This window comes from Rhipicephalus microplus, chromosome 7 (assembly GCF_043290135.1).
Source record: "Rhipicephalus microplus isolate Deutch F79 chromosome 7, USDA_Rmic, whole genome shotgun sequence".
Classification (NCBI taxonomy): domain Eukaryota; kingdom Metazoa; phylum Arthropoda; class Arachnida; order Ixodida; family Ixodidae; genus Rhipicephalus; species Rhipicephalus microplus.
Genome location: NC_134706.1, coordinates 145,407,022 through 145,429,692, shown reverse-complemented (window position 1 = coordinate 145,429,692; position 22,671 = coordinate 145,407,022). Strand labels below are relative to the sequence as shown.

The window sequence follows — 22,671 nt, the reverse complement described above, 5'->3', positions numbered from 1 at the left end:
ACGGGATTGAAGCTCCAAGGGCATCGAATGCTAACTGAAGGTGTGTAAAGGGCACAGCACTCTCCGCCAAATTGTTATGACGTTTATTGGCGGACACTTGTCGATGATGCTTGACAGCGACAGTCAAAGCGGGGACCGACTCTCTGCACGAACTGCTCTTCTTTTTGCGAAAAGGGTGACCCACTAGAAGGCGCTGGAGAGGACGACCCACAGTGCGAAGGCTTCGCCACACATGACACGATCTCATGATTATCATGTTTGCACCAGTCAGGTACCTTCATCATCCATTCACGTACCATATTACCAAATTTGTTATATGTGACGTAAGCGAAATGACCGAGAGCGCATCATCAGCGTGACATGTAGTCACACATGTCATGATTTTCATGTTAGGGTCTGCCGCTAGTGTTTGCCATGCAATCATGTCATACCATACCAGTTTTGCGACATGTCGTGTGAACGAAACCACCGCTACAGCAACAAGACGATGAATTGTAAATTATGACAGTCATGACATACATATCATGATTTCCCTGTTATGACGAATCAAATATGCTCGTCATATTATAGTCATGTTATGCCATACCAAGTTTGGAATTAATACCGTTACCCAGATGGCTAGGAGAGCTAAAAGCTGTAGGTGGCTAGGTAGACAGGTTAGATAGATAGATAGATAGATAGATAGATAGACAGATAGATAGATAGATAGATAGATAGATAGATAGATAGATAGATAGATAGATAGATAGATAGATAGATAGATAGATAGATAGATAGATAGATAGATAGATAGATAGATAGATAGATAGATAGATAGATAGATAGATAGATAGATAGATAGATAGATAGATAGATAGATAGATAGATAGATAGATAGATAGATAGATAGATAGATAGAAATGCTCAAAGTCGTGGATTTTCTCTAAGAAATGCTTCGCATTTAAAAGGAACGCGTCGCAGAACACACAGCTTCTCACAGACACATTTAAAAAGCAGGGCACAACTTAACAACGCTGCGCGCAATATGGCGACGGAAACACACTCGCGACAACGGGCACGGTGAGACGGCACGTTGCTGGTGTCGAGAGTATGAGCTGTTCCTACATTCCAAACGGCACAAATACTTCGTTGAATAATTTGTAACGCCCCCGCATGCTACTTTTGAAACATAATGATGCAACTTTTCTCTTGTCGGGGATTCGAGCACACTGCGAACGAAAGTGTGCGTTTGCGCTGTTTACGCTTCCGTCGCACAATAGTGATCGAAATTTCATAGAAAATTTGGTAGACCGTTGACTCGATGGCCTTCGAAACCACTCGTGTGGCAAGTCATCATTGTCAGCTGAGTCGATAGACTATCACTTCAATGGCCTTCCCAACGCTGGTGGGAAACCAGTGTAAGTAAGGTGGTGCTTTCTATCTAGAGGCATCTTCTTTCATTTTTTGTCGTTCCACTGAGTGCCGAAATGCACCCATGCAATACAAGTGTCCGAAACTTCTTGTGATGATATTTTTTAGAAATATAGGAAGTTTAAAATTATTTTGAAGCTTTTATAACCTGATAAAAGTGCGTTTTAGCATAATCATCATGGTGGCCCTTGAGATTAGCACCGGCCGAGCGTCTTACAAAAGCTAATTTCAAGGTTACGTGTTATTAATTATAGTAAGCCTGTATACTTTAGCGCGGTGCTCGGCTGGTGCGCGTCGTCTTTGTTGTCATGGCCTGCTAGCACCTGAACACTTGTAGCTGGCTAATTAGCTATTAGGGGCGAAGCTCCTAAAGCCGTGGGTCTGTTTTTTCTAGGTCGTGGTACATGACCACCTAGAACGATGACTCCCTCAGCAGTTGCGGAAAGACACATGAACCGGCGAACAGACAGACAGACAGACAGACAGACGGACAGACAGACAGACAGACAGACAGACTGACAGACAGACAGACAGACAGACAGACAGACAGACAGACAGGCAGGCAGGCAGACAGACAGGCAGACAGGCAGGCAGGCAGGCAGGCAGACAGGCATTTAGGCAGGCAGGCAGGCCGACAGAAAGACAGACTAACAAACGGGCGGACGATTCATGGTTTACCGATAAAACGCCCCAAAGCTTCTCACCACTCATCATTATTCACTCCGTGGATATGCTGTGATTTTTTGGGCGGGACGGGACGGAATACTTGACTGCTTTGATTAGGACATGCTATAAACAAGCTAATTGCGCCAAGTAAGGCCAAGGTAATTACGCTGTGTTAAGGCTGAGGAAGTCACGCCGAGGTAAGGCCGAGGAAATTACGCCATATCTTAAGAAGGCCAAGGTAATCAAGCTATGTACAGTTAGAACCGAACTAACTAAATCAGGATAATAATGAGCTAACTAAACAACGCTGATTAAGGCGACGTTAATCAAGAGCACGCCAAGTACAGCAATGCTAAATAGCCCTTACTAATATGTTTTCAACCTATGTCATGCTAATTAGGATTGCGTTTATTAGCTCCACACTGATCATGGCCTTACTCATTGCATCCGAGATAATTGGTTGAAGCCTTTTTATTTAAGCCTTATTAATGAAAACAAAACAGCCTCAGTGTATTCATCGTTAAACCTCAAGCAATTAGAACAATCAAATTAGAAAAAAGATGATGCGGCCTTCGAAGCTGACCACGCACAAGAGTAGATGAATAACTTAAAAAGCTGCAAGGAGCTGGAATACCACAAGTTCCTCTATGGCTCAAGCCTTCCACAAGTGGTGAAGGTGACCTAAATACTTATATGTAAAGAAGATGCTGCGTAGCGTTCACCGCTTCCAGCGCTTGACAGTCGCACCGGCCCCATCACAGTCACGAGTTGAACTAGGGCCTTCTCAGAATCAACAAGTTTGTAGCCGAATTCACGCGTCCATTACTTTCATTGACAGACGCCTACGGTGAATATCGGGCAGGCCCACCGCGTTTGCTTTAGCCGAGGAGCAGTACTCACGTCGAGCAACAAGATTCGTCTATCAGCTTTATTCCGCAGACTATGCATACACGCACACAAAAGTAAAAGGGACATCACCACGCGGCCACGATGCCTCGCATTCTATCTCACCGTGCTCTCGACCTACCCGCTTGCAGCCGCATTGCCGCCATGATGCAAGCGCTCATAGTGATCACCTGTCCTTATATTTCTCTGCAAAACTTGATACAAGCTATACGAGCAGCCCCAGAGTGCTGATTGTGCACCCTCGCTGTCTTCGGGAGTGGAAATTGCCATGATGCAGGTAGAACAAAAGAACCTGTCTGAAAGAGAACATGCGCCCACGAACGTGCCTGTGGGAGGTGCGTGTTGAGTAGGCAAAAATCTTAAGGTGATAACACACTGACGTGCTGCACTTTTGAAATATTGACTGAGTGGTGGCGCTGACATGTTCCCACGTGGTGTTTCTTTGATCACACCCGCAAATGTCCAACATGCGTTTCCACCGCCACGCGCAATCCTGTAGCCATTAATATTAACGCTGCCATCACGTGCTCTACCCTGTCTTCATCCCATCGCCGCCGCAGAGCTATCTCGGAGAAATTCGTCAGCCTAAGAAGCTCGAGCCATTCCGTATAGCACCCCAGTCGTGTTTTATGCAAAGGCGCGTCTCGACGCCTAGTTTGATAACCTGTAAATATGTAAATAACCGTGTGTGTCATGAAGAAGCCTCTTAAGGGTTCTAATAGGGTGGCATCAGGGTGAAAGATTCTGCCACGCTCTTCAGTCACATCAATTGGTGGCAGTGGTAGAATACGAACAGACCACCATCTAGCGAACACTCTAAGAAGTAAACTAGATGTCGGTATCTAATACTGCTACATACATAAGAGGATGTACAAACCTACGCCTTAAACAGCTTCGCTACTGACGACGTCGGCTTGTAGAACTGGGGCCCTACTAGAAATCTGCAAACTGTCCGATCTTGCCTGCAGAGTGCACTGAATGCTGTGTCGACCATGTTACATTTATTGGTCTGGCTGTCTCTCCAGCTAAAACGAAGGTACTTGTTGTGCACCCCAGACCAAGAACACGCAGCAGAGTGGTCCATCTAACCATCGAGGGCACCACAATACTCTGGGAGAGTGCAGTGACCTATCTCAGGCTTTGCATGGACCATCAACTGTCCTTGGCCCCCGCAGTCCGGGAAGCCATGTGCATGGTGAAGAAAACCGAGAAGGCTGTGAAGGGCATCTTCCTTAGTGGCCATGGCTTCTCACCATCCTGGGCTCTTTGCCTTTACACAGCAGCAGCACCATCACGGCTGCTATACGCATATTCTGTGGTAGCACTTTTTCGGGGGCTTTTGGTGAGCCTCGAGTTATCCAAAGGGGCTTAATTTGCTGTGTCCTCGGCCTGCCGCAGTCCTCTCAAGTCGCAGCCACCGTGGCAGGGGCGGGTGTCTGGCCTCTCTCCCAGCTCCTCAAGCAACGTGAGCTTCTACACATTGATCAGCTAGCCCATCAACCTGATGGGTGCCCCTTGCTTGCCCGGCTGCAAAGTCGACCAGGATCTCGGATGGGCGAGCTGCTGCAGATCTATCAAGCAGCTGTGGTACTTGTGCCTCAAGCCGTCCCTCTTCCATCGCCAACAGAAAAACGACTGGTTATGAACACTCGTCTGGGAGGGCTCTCCAAGCGTCGCTCACCCATTTGCGCACTCAGGCAGGCATCTGCCTCCGAGAGAAAGAGCAAGAGCCGGCTGGAACGCTTATTGCGTATACGCACGGCTCCGTCATCCCAGACCAGGCTCAGCCACAGCTTCTTGCGTTATGCCAGCGCTAAATTGGTTGGACGGCCTTCTGCCGTCTGCTTTTGGCAGCCAGCTCTACCGCTGCAGGTATGGCCGGTCTTCACCTGGCAGTTGACTTTCTGGCAGCAAACCTCCCCCCCCCCCACGTGCCCCGTGGCTGTCGCGTGCGATTCAAGAGCTGCGGTAATGGCCTTGGCAAAGCCGGAACGGACAGACTTCGCAACGCAGGCGTTCGTCACCAAACTGCATGCTCTCCTTGACAGTGGCGGTGATGTTACTCTGCACTGGGTCCTATTTCATGTGGGAATCCAGGAAAACGAGCAGGCTGACACCCTATCGAAAGGATCACATCACTCCGCAGTCACTGTGTGCCATACCGTGGTCGCCTCAGACTTTTCGAGGCTCACATTGAGAAAACTTATGCCACGCTGCCACCCTGACGAACGTGTAGCAAGAATAAAACCACCAACCCGGCTGCCTGACCGGGGTTGCGTCAGGAGGGAGTGGTCCCTGCTACTTCGCTTACACATCTGGTGCTCCTTCCCTGCGGCCCGGCGTCATCCACTTGGCAGAGCCTCGTCCCCTGCGTGCACTGTGTGCGGGGCACATGAAACAAACGAGAACCTGTTGTGTGTTTGCCCAGCGCTTCGCACACAGCATGGCGTCTTGCTCGCCGCACTCCGTCGCCACGGTCTGCCCACGGCTGCACAGAGGGACCTTTTCTTTCTTGCACGGCACCACACGCAAGTCTTCAAGGCGGTTCTTCGCTTCCCTGAGTACACTGAACTAGACTACCAGGTATCGAAGCCACCTGCCCCATCTTTTGTCATGGGTGCCATTTCTCTTCTTCTTCCATCTTCTTCCCATCTTTATTGCTGCCCCCCCCTGCTGGAGCTGAGCCGTGCTTCAATATATATCTATATATCTCTCTCCTAATAAATAGGTCACAAAGTGGTGGGGTTATCGCGTGAATTTTTCGTGATTGGGTTTTGTTTGGGTGTGTTTATTTGTTATTTCGTCTTCATTATTTTTGTTTATTGAATAAAGGACAAGCGTTGCCTTCAACAAGTGATGGGACGCTGATGTTGAGTTTTGACCACTACTTGTTGAAGGTACTGTTGCTCCTATCGAATCTACTCGAGTCCTGCAAAGCGTCAAGGTAAGCGAAAGCCAAGTAGAACCAGCCTTGACCGTCGCCTCCTAGAACAAGTATACCTAGAACGCCGCTCTCTTTTCAATTGGGAGCTTCCTACCACCACACAATCTCGGAGGCCATCCCTCGAGCGGCGTGTTGTCACCGTTTCACGCGTGTAACGCTGACCTCCGTACCGCTCAGTCACGTGACTTTAGCGTGCAGCTCTGTCATGTGACATCACAGCTGCTTGGAGGCAACAGTGAGAACATTGTATTGCTGTGTTTGCAGAAGGCGGCTTCCAGAGACGTTGGCCTTCATACCCCAGAAGAAGAGTAACATCCGAGGGTAGGTCAGCACATTCGCAGCTCACGTGCGAGGCTTAGTTTTTAGGAGGCATTGCCTTGACTGAATGCCGAACGCGTGGTCCAGCGGTTAGTGAACGGTTGTGCAGCATGAGCAGTTTATTTTGACAAGGAGACGCTGCCTGCGTCGAGTGAGCACGCCCTGAAAGGTAATGCGAAACTCGTCACCTGACGAGCATTTATAGTGGGGCTGTCCACACCACCACCGACGCCGGATTTCCGAGTACGTTCAACAATAAAAAGCTGCCCATTTCAAACTAACACTGCAATAAAAGATAAAAACCTTGATTTGCAAGGTGATGCTATTTTCTAGTGAAAAATGCCCCCACATCCCCGAACGGAATCGTGAGGAAGTGCGAAGGCATTGTATAGTGTACATACTGCTGTTTCCCACGTCATAACCCAGTGCTAGAAGAATAATGTTTACGGTTCTTTGATTGATATGTGGGGTGTGTCACACCTGTCCCGTTTATTAGGGAGGTGATCGCCGGGCTAATTCCAAGAGCCGAAGTATCGGCCCCCCGAACCGCACCACGAAAGCGTGGACAATTTAGAAGTGGTCCTTTTTGGTGCGCCAGCGGACGCCGGCTGTGGCCCAAAGAACAAGTCAGAGCCGAGAGTTGATAAACAAACAACTTATATTCTCAATAATGGCAGATCGAAAACAATACACAAAAATGCACACTCCACAATAGTTGCATACAATATGTCACCAATCAAACCAATCAATCTACGTGCTGCACAATACAATCAGCCACACTTAAAACAACGGACACAGACAACAATACGCACTACAATGCAGTCGCATGCATTGAACAACCAAGACACTTAAGGACTAAAGAGATAGAAAACCTATTCAGTCCAAAGTCCTTGGAACAAAAGTCTGAATGATACTCTTCCGAGAATCACTCACTCAAAGTCCAGCGTTGTTGTCGTTCCGTAGTTCTCGAAGTTTCTCTTCCAGGAAACCTCGCGTCCTCAAATGGCCACTCTCCAAGCTTCAAACTTCTTCGCCGGAAATCCGTCGGCTTCACACACGCAGGTGTTGCCCGCGTCTTCGCTCGATAGCGGTAAACCCACGCTCTTGCCTGTAGCTCGAGCCGTCCCTACGGACCAAAAACTTCGCCGACTACACGGCGGACTCTCTACGCACTCTGCGCTCACTTCCGTCTCCTCCTGTTCTGTCACTACGGGCAGAACCTTCGCCGACTCCACGGCGGAATCCCTACGCGCTCTGGCGTTAACTTCCGTCTCCTCCTGATTTCTCGTCTCGGCTGCTCGGTTAAATACCTTGCGCGCGACTTTCCAGATGTTTCTCGTCATTTCGTCGGCGCGATACGCAGCGAAGGCTGGGGAGAGGCACGAGACGGTTCGACTGCCCTCTCCCGAGGATGATTCACTCGGTCTGACCCCGCCTCCTTCGTTCGAGAAAAATCGCGGTCTTGCTGGGCCGCCGATGTGGGGTGAGGAGGATCGTCTGCGAAGCCGTGCTTCTGCGGGGAGAGCGCGCGCCCGGGAGCCCTGGATGTTTGCTTTCTTTTTTTTTCTTTTTACCTCGCGGCGTTTCTGCCGCCCGTTGTCGCAAGTATTTGGCGGCGCGCTCTTGTTTAGCGCTCGTTCTGTGACACTGCCCCCCACTTAAAGAATATTATCTCATAATATTCAAAACCACACAAACGAGCGTGAACAGTCACCACACATTCTCACAGACTGTAACACAATCCGTCGCTCATGACACTTCACATTCACAATATATCACTCAATACAATCGTACAATGTAGTTCAATTCCACAACACATGAAATATAGCCACAGGTACATGCCTACAACACTTCATCACACATTCTAAACAATACAAACGTACAAAGTTCTGTCTATCCAACAATTATACAACACTATACATCACACCATCGCACAGAACACTGACTCGCTCGACATCCACTTGAGACACAGGATAACAAGAACAATAACACAACATATGGCACTCAGCACTGCCCAACACATTCTGATTCGACCTCAGCACTTATCCTGAATACTTCGAACAGCGCTTGCGCCCCTTTTTGCGGTGCTCGCTCGATCTCTTCTTGTGCTTCCACGTTCTTTTTCGGCGAGCCTTTTCCAACGACGATATCTGAGGCGTCGTCTCAGCCATCGTTGTCTCTTCCGACACCGTTAACGCGTCATTACATTCGACGGGTCCTGTCTGTTTATTTACCCGCTTGATAATGCCTCTACATTTTGCCCGGCTGGCCAACACCGTCTCCTTTACACTGTCTGTCGGTTGAGGTCGTGCCGACGTAAGTCCGGTTGCTCGGCCCGTGAACTTATTCGACACGATCGTCTTCTCCTTCGCTGTCTCTTGCGCCGCAGCTTCACCTTGGGCTCTAGTGAGATCCGTCACGGGATGCTCCTCCACTGTATCTCGCGGCCGCTGTGTTGGCGAGGGCTCTATCATCGGGTCTTCTCCCAAACATTCTGGATCATTCGGCCCTCGCGCCCCGTCGATGTTTCCGATGACAAGGTCGTAAAGGGGGGTCGTCATGCTTAACGCAGTAACCTTCCCGCTGAAGTACGGGGTTTCAACCTCAATTTCTGCTTCGGGAAGCATCCGGACCGTACGGTCAATTAGGCAAAGCGGTTTCGTTCTGCCTGTCAACTCTCTTTCCCGTACCAAATTTCTCCTCACGATAACAGTGGAGCTGCCGGTATCTCTTAACACCGTAACCTTTTTGCCCGCAACTTTTCCAGGCCGCGCTGGCATTCCTTTCGTAACACCGGTTGGCTGTTTTGACATTACAGCACCGACAATAGGAATTTTCTCCCCGTTTTTCAATTCTACGAATCCATCAGTGACGGCATTATTATCAGATTTCGGTGCCGCTTGAACACAGGATACCTGGTGAGTTTGACTCACTCCGTTCCGACAAGCATCTGCTTTGTGCCCAGTCTGACCACACTTAAAACATTTTACAACCGAAGGGTTCGTAAAGATCGTTCGACAGTTTTTCGCGCGATGACCCACTCGGTTGCACAGAAAACATCGCGGAATGTTCTCTGGTGTACGCTTCTTTTCTTCGGGAGCCAATTTCTTCGAATCGTCGGGACACTCCTTCTTGACTTTGGCCAAATTAGTGCCCCCTTGCGCTTCCAAGAATTGATCAGCCAATTCAAGCATTCCTTCAAGTGACTCAGCCTTCCTCTCTTTCAAATACAGCGACAGGCTTGGGTGGCAACTAGTAAGAAATTGTTCTCTAATTAGGAGCTCTCTAAGCTCATCGTACTCCTGTGCTGTCCCTGAAAGTTCAATCCATCTGTCGAAATAATGACAAAGTCGGGCGGCATACTGCGTAGCCGTCTCCCCATCAGCTGGCTTTCCTGTCCTAAATCTGTCCCGGAATCCTTCCACGGTAAATCTAAATCGCTTCAACAAAGCGGCTTTCACCTTTGCATAGTTGGCTGCATCGGTCGGCGTCAGCCTACCGTACACACTGAGCGCTTCACCACTCAAGCAGGTGCTCAAAGCAGTTGCCCATTGCTGTTCCGGCCAATTCTGGCTCCTCGCAACCGTCTCAAATCTGTGGAGGTACGCGTCTAGGTCGTCCTTCCTTTCATCAAACGCTACGAGCAGCTTGCTTGGGTTCTAGCTTGGACGGGAGTTTCACTTCGCTGTTGCAAACGGAGCCGCTCGAGTTCCATCTCGTGCTGCCGCTGCCGCTCCCTTTCCTCTCTTTCTTCTTTCAGCTGGCGCTCTTTTGCCTCTCTTTCTTCTCTCGCCCTTTCGGCTGCCAACTTTTCTCGCTCCAGCTCCAACTTCAATTGCTGCTCTCGTTCTTCCTTCAGCTGTCGCTCCCTTGCCTCTCTTTCTTCTTTCGCCCTTTCAGCTGCCAACCTCTCTCGCTCCACCGCCTCTTTCTCCTTCTGGCTTACCCACTTCCGTAGTTCGGCGCCAGAAAGACCCATCTTTTCACCAAGAGCAACTAACTTTTCGAGATCCATTGTGTCTCGCTACTCGCAACTAAAACCTTGCCGCGTGCAAAAAGTATCTGCCTAAATCAGTCTATCGGAACACTCCCCTGCACTCGTTAACGAGAACACTGAACAACACACAAAATCGTTCCGATAGCAATATCAACAACTCGAGGCTCTTTCTCACTACTTTGGACACACTGTGCACCAAAAGGTCCTGTCGCGGACGCCAGATTAATTGTCACACCTGTCCCGTTTATTAGGGAGGCGATCGCCGGGCTAATTCCAAGAGCCGAAGTATCGGCCCCCCGAACCGCACCACGAAAGCGTGGACAATTTAGAAGTGGTCCTTTTTGGTGCGCCAGCGGACGCCGGCTGTGGCCCAAAGAACAAGTCAGAGCCGAGAGTTGATAAACAAACAAATTATATTCTCAATAAGGGCAGATCGAAAACAATACACAAAAATACACACTCCACAATAGTTGCATACAATATGTCAACAATCAAATCAATCAATCTACGTGCTGCACAATACAATCAGCCACATTTAAAACAACGGACACAGACAACAATACGCACTACAATGCAGTCGCATGCATTGAACAACCAAGACACTTAAGGACTAAAGAGATAGAAAACCTATTCAGTCCAAAGTCCTTGGAACAAAAGTCTGAATGATACTCTTCCGAGAATCACTCACTCAAAGTCCAGCGTTGTTGTCGTTCCGTAGTTCTCGAAGTTTCTCTTCCAGGAAACCTCGCGTCCTCAAATGGCCACTCTCCAAGCTTCAAACTTCTTCGCCGGAAATCCGTCGGCTTCACACACGCAGGTGTTGCCCGCGTCTTCGCTCGATAGCGGTAAACCCACGCTCTTGCCTGTAGCTCGAGCCGTCCCTACGGACCAAAAACTTCGCCGACTACACGGCGGACTCTCTACGCACTCTGGCGCTCACTTCCGTCTCCTCCTGTTCTGTCACTACGGGCAGAACCTTCGCCGACTCCACGGCGGAATCCCTACGCGCTCTGGCGTTAACTTCCGTCTCCTCCTGATTTCTCGTCTCGGCTGCTCGGTTAAATACCTTGCGCGCGACTTTCCAGATGTTTCTCGTCATTTCGTCGGCGCGATACGCAGCGAAAGCTGGGGAGAGGCACGAGACGGTTCGACTGCCCTCTCCCGAGGATGATTCACTCGGTCTGACCCCGCCTCCTTCGTTCGAGAAAAATCGCGGTCTTGCTGGGCCGCCGATGTAGGGTGAGGAGGATCGTCTGCGAAGCCGTGCTTCTGCGGGGAGAGCGCGCGCCCGGGAGCCCTGGATGTTTGCTTTCTTTTTTTTTCTTTTTACCTCGCGGCGTTTCTGCCGCCCGTTGTCGCAAGTATTTGGCGGCGCGCTCTTGTTTAGCGCTCGTTCTGTGACAGGGTGTAACGTCCCAAAACCACTTTATGATGTTTACGGTTCTTTTTCTTTCACCATGCAGCCAATAGCTGCAAACGTGACATGCATTTACAGCTCTAGCAGCTAGTGCGCACTGTTTAAAAATTTGGCAGGTCCCACATAAAGTGGGAATCAATGATATGCGAAGCACGATTGAGGAAGGTAGATATGTCACTTTAAAATCAGCACAACGTTATGAGGAGAAGGCAAATTATGCCGTACACGACTTCCGAGTCATGATTAAAATGTTTGGATGTGTCGTTTACCTTCGTTTTTTATCCACGTCACGTGATGCCGAATCTATATATGTGAAGCTAGCGAAACGGCCGCGAGCACACTATTAACGGGGTATGTTGTCGTCTTCTTGTATGACACGCGTGCCTTGATTATCATGTTCGCAGCAGTGATATACCTTCATCATTCATGGACGTCACGTAACACCAAATATGGTATATGTAGAGCTAGCGAAACGGTCGCACGTGCGTTATGAAGGGCCGAATAGAGTCCAACGTGACGTTGACGCTCGAGCACGCTAGGCAAAGCAACGCTACACCTGAAAAAAAAACACGAGAACTCTATAGTCTCATGCCAGGCGCGACCAGCGCGGCCAGCGGCCAACGGTGCGGCCTAATGGCAACTGGCGCGAAATGCGTCATTTTGCATTTGGCGCCTATGCATTACCCAGACAGCACCGCATCTGCCTTTTTTCCTGATGGAGGGACGCTGAACGCGCTGAAACACGCATGCGTCCAAGCAAAGCAGCGCGGCGCGCGCCTGCGAGTATACGGCAGGACCAGCACATAGCGTGGCAACGCCGGCATGACGAGACGAGACGACCACCGGCGCGTTCGCGCGCCATGTCACGTCAAAGTGTAATGGCGCCTTGACTGTGGCAGGGAGTCATGTTGTCACATGACACGCATCTTATGATTATCATGCTTGCACCAGTCAAATACATTCGTCGTCTATTGACTTCACGTAATAACAAATTTGGTTAAAGTGAAGCTGTAGAAATGACCACGATAACTTTATGAGCGTAGCATGTAGTTATGCTGTTACATGACACGCATCTCGTGTTTATCACGTTTGCGGCAGTCTCATACCTTCCTCCTCCATTCACGTCCCATAATACCAAATTTGGTATAAGTGAAACTAGCTAAATGACCGCAAGCGCATCATGAGCGTGGCATATAGTCATGTTGTTACACGACATGCGTGTCACAATTTTCATGTTAGGTTTTGTTGCTTAGTTTCGCCATGCGATCCTGTCATACCATACCACTTTTTCCACATGTCATGTGAACGAGACCACCGCAAGAGCAGCAAGACCATCAAACGTAAATAATGACATTCATTACATACTTGTCATGATTTTGAATGCAAAGCATTTCTTAGCAAACTTCGGCGACATTGCGCGTATCTATCTATCTATCTATTTATGTATCTATCTATTTGTCTATCTATCTATCTATCTATCTATCCATCTATCTATCTATCTATCTAGCCGCCTACGACTTTTAGCTCTCTTGACCGTTCCAATAATGGTATCAATTCCAAACTTGGTATGGCATAACATGACTGTATGAAGAACATATTTGACTAGTCATAACATAAAAATCATGAGATCGATCTCATAAATGTCATGATTTAATGTCATGATTTACTATTCATGGTCCTGCAGTTCTTTCGGTGGTTTAGTTTACATGTCATGTTGGAAAACTGGTATTGTATGACATCACTGCAAGGCGAACACAAGCGACAGACCCTAGCATGAAAATCATTACATGCGTGTCATGTAACAACATGACTACATGTCAAGCTCAGGATACACTCGCCGGCGTTTCGCTAGCGTCACATATACGAAATTTGGTATTATGGTACGCAAATGGATGATGAAGCTATGTAACCTGTGCAAACATGATAATCATGAGATGCGTGTCATGTAACAATATTACTACACGTCACGCTACATGATTCGCTGGTGATCTTTTCACTAGCTTCACTTATACCAAAAGTATTACGGGACGTGAATGGATGACAAAGGTATAATACTGGTTCAAACATAATAAACATGAGCTGCGTGTCATATAACATGAATACATGCTACCCTTATGATGCGCTCGCAGCCGCTTTGATAGCTTAACATGCAACCAACTCTGTATTATGCGACCCGAACAGACGACATAGGTAAATGACACATACAAACATCATAATCATGACATGCGTGTCATTTAACAACATTACTACATGCCACACTGATTATGCACTCGTGGCCGTTTCGCTAGATTTACCTAAGCCAAATTTGGTATTACGTGAAGTCAATGGACGACGAAGGTATGTTACTGGTGAAAACTTGATAATCATGAGATGCGTGTCATGCGAGAAAATGCCTACACGCCTCAGTCAAGGCGCCAATACATTTCAACGTGACGTGGTGCGCATGCTCTCCGGCGTTCTTTGGTCGGGTCACGCTGGCGTTGCCACACCAGGCACCGGTCCTGCCCTATACACCTTTTCACAGGAAGGAAAAAACATCGCCCTGATGGGCTGTGCGCGGGAGTACAAAGGCTCAGGTCGCTGCGTTGTCATTGTATTTTCGAGGGAATGCGCCAATTTGCTCAGCCCAAGGAGGGCTATTGCGGCGCCCAGGGAGTCGTTTATGAAAAGGTGAATGCTCGCATGTGCGCGCCACACTGCGTTGCTTTCACGCATGCGCGTTTCAGTGCGTCTGGTGTCCCTCCATCATGAAAACAAGGAGACGCAGTGTTGTCTGGGTAATGCATCAGCGCGAAATCCAGTATGTCGCATTTCGCGCCGGTTGCCATCGGGCCACACTGACGCACGCTGGTTGCGCCGGTCGCGCCTGGGGTCAGACTATAGAGTGCTCCCGTTTTGCTAATGTAGCGTCGCTGTCCCCAGCGTGCACGCACGTCAACGCTACATTGGAGTATATGGGGGCCTTCATGATGCGCTCACGGCCATTTTGCTAGCTCCACATATACCAAATTCGGTGTTACGTGACGTCAATGCACGACAAAATTAAATGACTGGTGCAAACATGATAATTCTGATACGCGAGTCATGTAAGCACATGACAACATACCACGCTGATAGCGTGCTCGCGGTTGTTTCACTAACTCAACATATACTAAATTTCTTGTCGTGAAACGTCAATACATGACGAAGATAAACGTCACATCCAAAGAAGATAATTAAGACACGGAAGTCATGTACGGCATCATTTACCTACACCTCATAACGTTGTACTGATTTTGAGGTGGCATATCAACCTCTCTTATTCGTGCTTCGCATATTGTCGTTCACCACTGTACGTGGGATCCGCCAAGTTTTTTCTATGTTATTTATTTATTTATTTATATATTTATTTATTTAGTTATTTATTCATTATACCTTACGGACCCAACAGGGCATTGTGTAAGGGGAGCATAAAAAATTACATACACGAATTCGTACAATTTCCATACAAACAATACATGAACTAATTGTCAGTTATTATACAAGTCCTAACAGGAATAAAATGAGAAATTAATAATAATTTTAATAGGAATAGGACGGCAATGACCATCACATGAGTATGCGCGCGAGATAATAACGTAAAACAAGTTTTAAAAAAACAAGCACAAAATGTGAAAAGACTTTTCATTATTCAAAATAAGACATCACTGGATAAAACACAACGGAACTGAATGGCATGTTAGTATTCAAACCACCAAACAAAATAATATTAAAGTAAGAGAAAAAAACGAGACACTAGTAGTGAATAAACGCGTAGGTGCCGATTTCGATATGAATAAAACGAGCAGTTAATTCAGCAAATGGGTGAGTAGAAGGTGCCGGAATTTTTCCCGATTGGGTTCAGCTACAATTTCATCTGGAAGGCTGTTCCACATGCGGAAGACACGGGGGAGTGCAGATGAGTTAAAAATGTATGTTTTACCGTATATGCGCGTGAATGAACGATGATTATTTCGTCTCTTTGATGTCAATGCAAATGTTTGCAATGTCATATATAATGGCCTTGTCTCATGTACGTATTTATGAAATAATGAAAGGAGGTTTAGATCACGTCGGCTGCTCAAAAGGGAAAGTGATAAGTTTTTTTTTTTTAATTTGTGTTATGCTTGCGCTATGATCGTAGTTTTGTGAGAGGAATCTAGCGGCTCTATTCTGGATCGATTTCATCATGTTAGTTAAATTGCTGTAATGAGGGGACCAAACAGCAGAAGCGAATTCCAGCTGTGGGCGAACAAATGTTATGTAAGCTAGAGCACGTATATTTGTGGGCGTCTTACGTAGATTGCGGCGTATATGGCCTAATGATTGTGAGGCGTCACTGCAGATGTTGGTGTTGTGGGTAGTCCAAGAAAGGTTAGATGTGAAGGTTACACCTAAATATTTAAAAGAGTCAGCACTAGATACGGGATTGCCATTAATAAAGCAAGAAAACTCAGAGTTTGAATGTTTGCGAGAGAAGGACAATACTTTACATTAACATAAATTAAGGGACATTAGCCTACTATTACAACAATCGCTGATGAGGTCGAGGTCATTTTGGATTGTTATGTGATCACAAGTACTAGTTATTGCTCGGTAAATTATACAGTCGTCAGCGAAAATGCGCACTTGTGAGGATAAATTACTTGGTAAGTCGTTAATATAAATAAGAAAAAGCAGTGGACCGAGAACACTCTCTTGCGGCACACCAGAACAAACGTATGAAAGTGGGGATGAAAAATCATTAACAATGGTTAATATAATGATTATAAGTATGAAGAGCATATATGACTAGTCATATATGCTCTTCATACAGTCATGCTATGCCATACCAAGTTTCTTATTGATACTACTATCCAGACAGTCAGGAGAGCTAAAAATGGTAGGCGGCAAAATAGATAGATAGATAGATAGATACATAGATAGATACATAGATAGATAGATAGATAGATAGATAGATAGATAGATAGATAGATAGATAGATAGATAGATAGATAGATAAATACACAGATAGATAGATAGATAGATAGATAGATAGATAGATAGATAGATAGATAGATAGATAGATAGATAGATAGATAGATAGATAGATAGATAGATAGATAGATAGATAGATAGATAGATAGATAGATAGATAGATAGATAGATAGATAGATAGATAGATAGATAGACAGACAGACAGACAGACAGACAGACAGACATACAGACAGACAGACAGACAGACAGACAGACAGACAGATATATAGACAGATAGATAGATAGATAGATAGATAGATAGATAGATAGATAGATAGACAGACAGACAGACAGACAGACAGACAGACAGACAGACAGACAGATAGATAGATAGATAGATAGATAGATAGATAGATAGATAGATAGATAGATAGATAGATAGATAGATAGATAGATAGATAGATAGATAGATAGATAGATAGATAGATAGATAGATAGATAGATAGACAGATAGATAGATAGATAGATAGATAGATAGATAGATAGATAGATAGATAGATAGATAGATAGATAGATAGATAGATAGATAGATAGATAGATAGATAGATAGATAGATAGATAGATAGATAGATAGATAGATAGATAGATAGATAGATAGATAGATAGATAGATAGATAGATAGATAGATAGATAGATAGATAGATAGATAGATAGATAGATAGATAGATAGATAGATAGATAGATAGATAGATAGATAGATATGCTCAAAGTAACCAAAGTTCGCTAAGAATTGCTTCGCATATACTACTATGAAATGAACAAATCAAACAGCGTTCTCTGGTCCACGTTGGCGTTTCACAGCAGCGTCTCGGGCACAAATTTCCCAATGTTCTTGAGAGGCACCTAGCCAGTGAATGGTCGTAATCGTGGTGCAGGTAGACGGGAAAGTAGGGCGCAAAGTGAGGAGAGAGCGAACGGTTAACGACATGGTAGTTTCTCCGTTTTCTAGAAACGCGCGAGCCCACAGCTCTTCTTATTGGAGAGGGCAGTGAAAGAATCCCGACGGACGCCTCAACTAGGCCGCCTAAAAACTGCCTTCGCATTTAATAGAAATACATACTAAGAAAATGCCCGAGTTATTTGTTGTACCCTGAGACTGCGTCAAAAATATGAGTACCTATAAGCGTCTGTTTCGCTGAAATAAGGTATTGAAGTTTTAGTGGGATGATGTCTTTTTGGTCTGGTTGATGTGGATGCCCGGTATAGATATGGTTCAGTCGCAAGTGTGTGGTTGAAAAGAGAAAAGGGTCAAATATTATCAGTTTGTTACGTGTGCTATGCAGAGAAATGATATTCGCTTTGATTATATCATAAGAGTCAACTCGTAAGAACTTGTTGAAAATTAACCGTAGTTCTTTACTCCATATTCTTTCCAGACACTTGATAATAATTTCAGTTTCAGCTATCTAAATGCAAAGAAAGTACTGATATTGATATCTTTGTTCGCTAACATGTACTAGTTAGTGTAACACCTAAGCATTTAAAGCGATAGACTCTCGTAAGTGGCGAAGAACCTAGGCAGTATTTTAAAGGCAAGGGTGCTTTTTTGCCCTTTTTAGGGAGGGCTACAGTTTCATCAGCGTTCACAAAATTTCCCATTTTTCGCAGAACTCCAACAAGCTCTTTAAACAATCAATGAACTCCACTTTGTCATCGAAATGAAAAATTCTTGCGCTATGCACAGTCGTCTGCCAACAACTGGATTTGAACACCAGGGCTTACTACGTTAACCATATCATTAGTATAAGCCAAGAAAAGCAGAGGGCCCACGACACTGCTTTGTGGCACCCACGAAGTGACTGACAAGGTTTTAGAAAGCTGACCTCCAATGTAAATATGTTGCTTGCTGTTAGTTGAGTAACCAGAAATTCATTTCGTGAAGTGTTCACGGATGCCCAGAATTTCAAGCTTTACGAATTGTTTATAATGCGGAACCTTCTCAGAAGCTTTGCTATAATAAAAAAATATATTACGCATACTTGGCCGTTAGAACCTAGAAATAAATCGAATGAGTAAAATATCATTATTAGTTGGGTTTTCGTTGAATACCCCTTGCGAGAGCCATGCTTAAGCTTTGATACTGCAGCGTTATTTTCCAGAAATTCAATGAGATCCCTATTGAAAAAACTTCCACCATAGTGGATTCAATCATCCACCATGTTGGTGGATTATGGTGATGGAAATGTTGGTGGCACATGGTGTGTGCTGGCGTATGGTGGAGCGGAAGGTGGATGGCGTGCTCAGACCGGCAATGCTGGAGCGCGAAGCAGCACCAGAACCACCTTGACGAGCTGCCAATAAAGAGATAATAAAAATAGTATATAAACAATGTAAAAAACACCTTTGAAAAAAAGTTCCGACGGCATGGAAACGAACCTGCCACCTTCGGATTCACAGCTGCACACTCTAACCACTGCGCCACGCTGCTAGTTGGCACCTTCGGTGTTAAGAAAATAGTCAACTCACAAACTCACTGTTCAGCTTCACTTCTGTTTGTCGCTTATACAAGATCGATGGGATCTGCACCTGCTGCTAAAATTTGCACATTTATTTAACACGAACAACTGATGCCTGTAACAATTACCACTGCAATAAGTGTAACAGCGCTAGGTTTTTGTTACAATTTACCACTGGAAGAAAAAAAACACCTTAAGTGGACTGAGGAGCAAATAGTGTATATTCGTGGTTACTGCCAAGTTTAATATTCGTTTCTCGCTCCTTCCGAAGGACGATATCTGTTCAGGATTTATGACGATTCTATTTTCATTCAATAGATACGACCACACAGTTGATTGTGGTGTTTTAGCGCAACACAGAGCGCAGTCGTGCCAGCGCATCGCTGTTGCTCCATTGTTGGGAACAACTACATGACGGCTTGGCCGAAGCGAATGCAGTGCGCCAGAAACATTATGCTATTATATCGGTTCAGTAAGCATACGAATTGTCGAGTCTGTATTCTGCATAGGAGCCATAGAAGGGCGGGTGAGTGTGACAGGCGGTTATCGGTGAGGGGAGGCGTACATTTGATGAAGCGCTGCAAGCGCATCGCATCGATGTTTGTCGCTTCTTGTGCGGACATTGATTGATTTGTGGGGTGTAACGTCCCAAAACCACCATTTGATTATGAGAGACGCCGTAGTGGAGGGCTCCGGAAATTTGGACCACCTGGGGTTCTTTAACGTGCGCCCAAATCTGAGCACACGGGCCTACAACATTTCTGCCTCCATCGGAAATGCAGCCACCGCAGCCGGGAGTCGAACCCGCGACGTGTGGGTCAGCAGCCGAGTACCTTAGCCACTAGACCACCGCGGCGGGGCTCTTGTGCGGACATTGTACACAATGTAAAAGGCTTCATTTGGGTTAAATGATGCCACAACTGTGCTATTTTATCATTTTTTACTCGTCAAAATTGTGAATTTTGAAACCCAGAAGCGCCGATAACACTTGTATGGGCTCGGTCGGTACGACTAACCTTTGGGGGAGATCATAGTGGAAAAACAGTAGGGTGAAAATCAAATTCGCTGGGGCTCGTCTCGACGTATGTCGAAAGTGAAAGTTTCTGCATATTCGAGCGCACTTCGTTAACCCAAAAGTACGGCACAAGCAATAGTGTTTGCGAGAATTGCCAGAGTTGCGTTTCTAGCGTGGCGACATCAAGTGACGGCTGTATTCTGCTCTAACATTGAAAGGAGCAATTGCAAACTGGAGCACATTCATTTCTCGACAGCTACACGCCGATGTGAAACATTCATTATCGCTGTTTATAGTCACAATGAATCTTCTAAACTTCAAACACCACAACTAAGAAACACATCGCGGGTGTCAAACTGATATATGTGCGTGCGCGAAATGTAAACTTATTCACAACCACATATTCAACGCTCCACAAAAATTGAAACGTTGTTCACACCAAAGGAATAAAAAAGTAAACGTGCTAGAAAGCGTAATGAGCAGCTTTGGTTTCTTTTGACCGTAGACCTATACATCTTTGCGCATTTAGGAATGAAACACTACAAATAAATGATTTCACATACTGTCATGTGCTTTTTCATCATGCCACCAATATCCACCAAGCTTACATCACGCCACCGTTAGCCACATAGCTGACCAAGACTTCCACCAAACACATTTCACCTCACCACCGTCTGCCATCATTTTTTCCAATCTAGCCGTCATCAGCCGGCATTTTCCACCGTCCACACCAGTGGCTCGCCACCGCCACCATCTGTCATCATTTTTCGCACTCTCGCCATCATCAGCCATTACGCCCACTACACTTTCCACCATATCCACTAATATTTCCACCATATGCACTATTCTTTCCACCATATGAACCAACCATTCCAGCATCCAGCAAAGCAGGATTTTCAATGGGGATGCTAAACAAGTTTGCATAAGTTTGGATTTTAGTGTAAATGAACAATAACTTTGTATAAGTTACCAGTCATCTTACTTGAACACAGAGACAACCGAAGCGGTTTTCCACTTATTCCGCAATTGTCCTGTGATGAGTGCAACATGAAGTAAAAACAAGAAATTTGGCAGGCAGTTCAGCATATCGCTTGAGGAATATTATAGAGATTTCAGAGGGAGCACAAGAAGCCTAGTTTTCAAGTTAGGTAGCATATTAAAGCTCCAGCATACGATACCGATCTCGCTTGTCATGGCTCGGATGATGGTGCTGACACATGCGCAACAGTTTCCCCGGAAAATATTCCTTGAAAATGCTCGTGCAAGTGTTGAGCTATATCCCTCTTATCTGTCATCGGCTTCCCGTGAACTGATATTTGCGTAACTGATTTCTTGCCGTCTTTCATAAACTGTCAAAATTTATCAGGGTTATTGTCATGATGTTAAGAGACGATATTTTGAAATAATATTACTTCTTTGCATGAGATGCATTTGCGAGCTCGTCTTGCATCTGCCTTGTTTTGTCGTAGTGCGCTGCCTTTTCTTTTTATTCCTCGTTGTCCTGTGTTTTAGTTGAATAATTTTGTGATTCATCGAAGATGTTTGCCTTTTAGCACTCATCTGTTTATTAGGTCGAAATGTACTAGGCAATAATGGCACATATATTTTAACTCACTTCAAAGTAATTAAGCATTGCTGCCATCAAAATAAATTGAACAAATTTGCATGTAATCGTTGAAGCTTGGGCCAATGGCTTGAGAAATGTTTTCGAAGGAATCCACAAAGACGTGCTTATACTTTTGTAGCGGTTAAAGCGGTAACCATATTGTCGCAACGTGGAAAGAACAGGACACAAGGCTTTGTTTCGACGAGAACAGCAAGGCTCTATTCACACACAAGCACAAAAGTGTAAGAGCAGACGCGCAACGTCGTCTTCCTCGAAGAACGCCAGAAAGTGCCACTCGTAATGCTGGCTTTTTCCTCCTCTGTTGTGCTTACGGCTAATAATTGTGACAATATGTTTACGAGAGTGTGGTCAGAGAGCCCTGGCTCGACTTCTAGCGTGTAATCGGAAGAATCACGACTGATAAATGCCATGTTCAACCCAGACCTCGCTAGATCTATATTACAGCAAAAGCTGTTGTGAGATCGAAGCTCGGGTCATGCGTGGCGCCGCAGTTGTCCGCTGCCGGTGCCCGTAAATGCTATTGCAAGAATAAAACCTAGTACCAAACACACAGAGGGGATCGAACCTGGGTCTGTTGCGTGCCAGCCCAGTTTAACCCTTTGATGCACTTCAAGTAAAAAACGGCCGAAATGGGAGCAACGGCTGTTTTTAGTCCTTCAGACCAACTGTTACTCTCCGAGCAGACCACGTGCAAAACACGTGCAAAATAAGGATATAAAAAAGCCTGGACACGCCGTTCGTCTGCTAGGGAAGGGTGTAATAGCGGATCAAGCACCGTAACACATAAAAAAGGACCCCCCCCCCCCAATATATCATAGAGAAAAAAAAAGCATACCTAGACGCGCTTTTCATCAGCCGTGAAACTTAGTAGCACGCTTCAA

The 22,671-nt window shown here is 45.9% G+C and overlaps 1 protein-coding gene across 4 annotated transcripts in view; it reads right to left on the bottom strand.

Moving 5' to 3' along the window:
- Positions 1-22,671, bottom strand: part of LOC119184731 (uncharacterized) — a 74,592-nt gene that overhangs the window by 11,804 nt on the left and 40,117 nt on the right. For 2 of the 4 annotated variants that reach the window (XM_075869829.1, XM_075869830.1), the window contains exon 5: positions 18,018-18,983. The exons of the other annotated variants lie outside the window; for them this stretch is intronic. In XM_075869829.1, coding sequence (XP_075725944.1) covers positions 18,933-18,983 — 51 coding nt within the window. In that variant the 3' untranslated portion in view covers positions 18,018-18,932. Of the gene's footprint in view, positions 1-18,017; positions 18,984-22,671 lie in introns of those variants that run through there. 4 annotated transcript variants of the gene reach the window in all.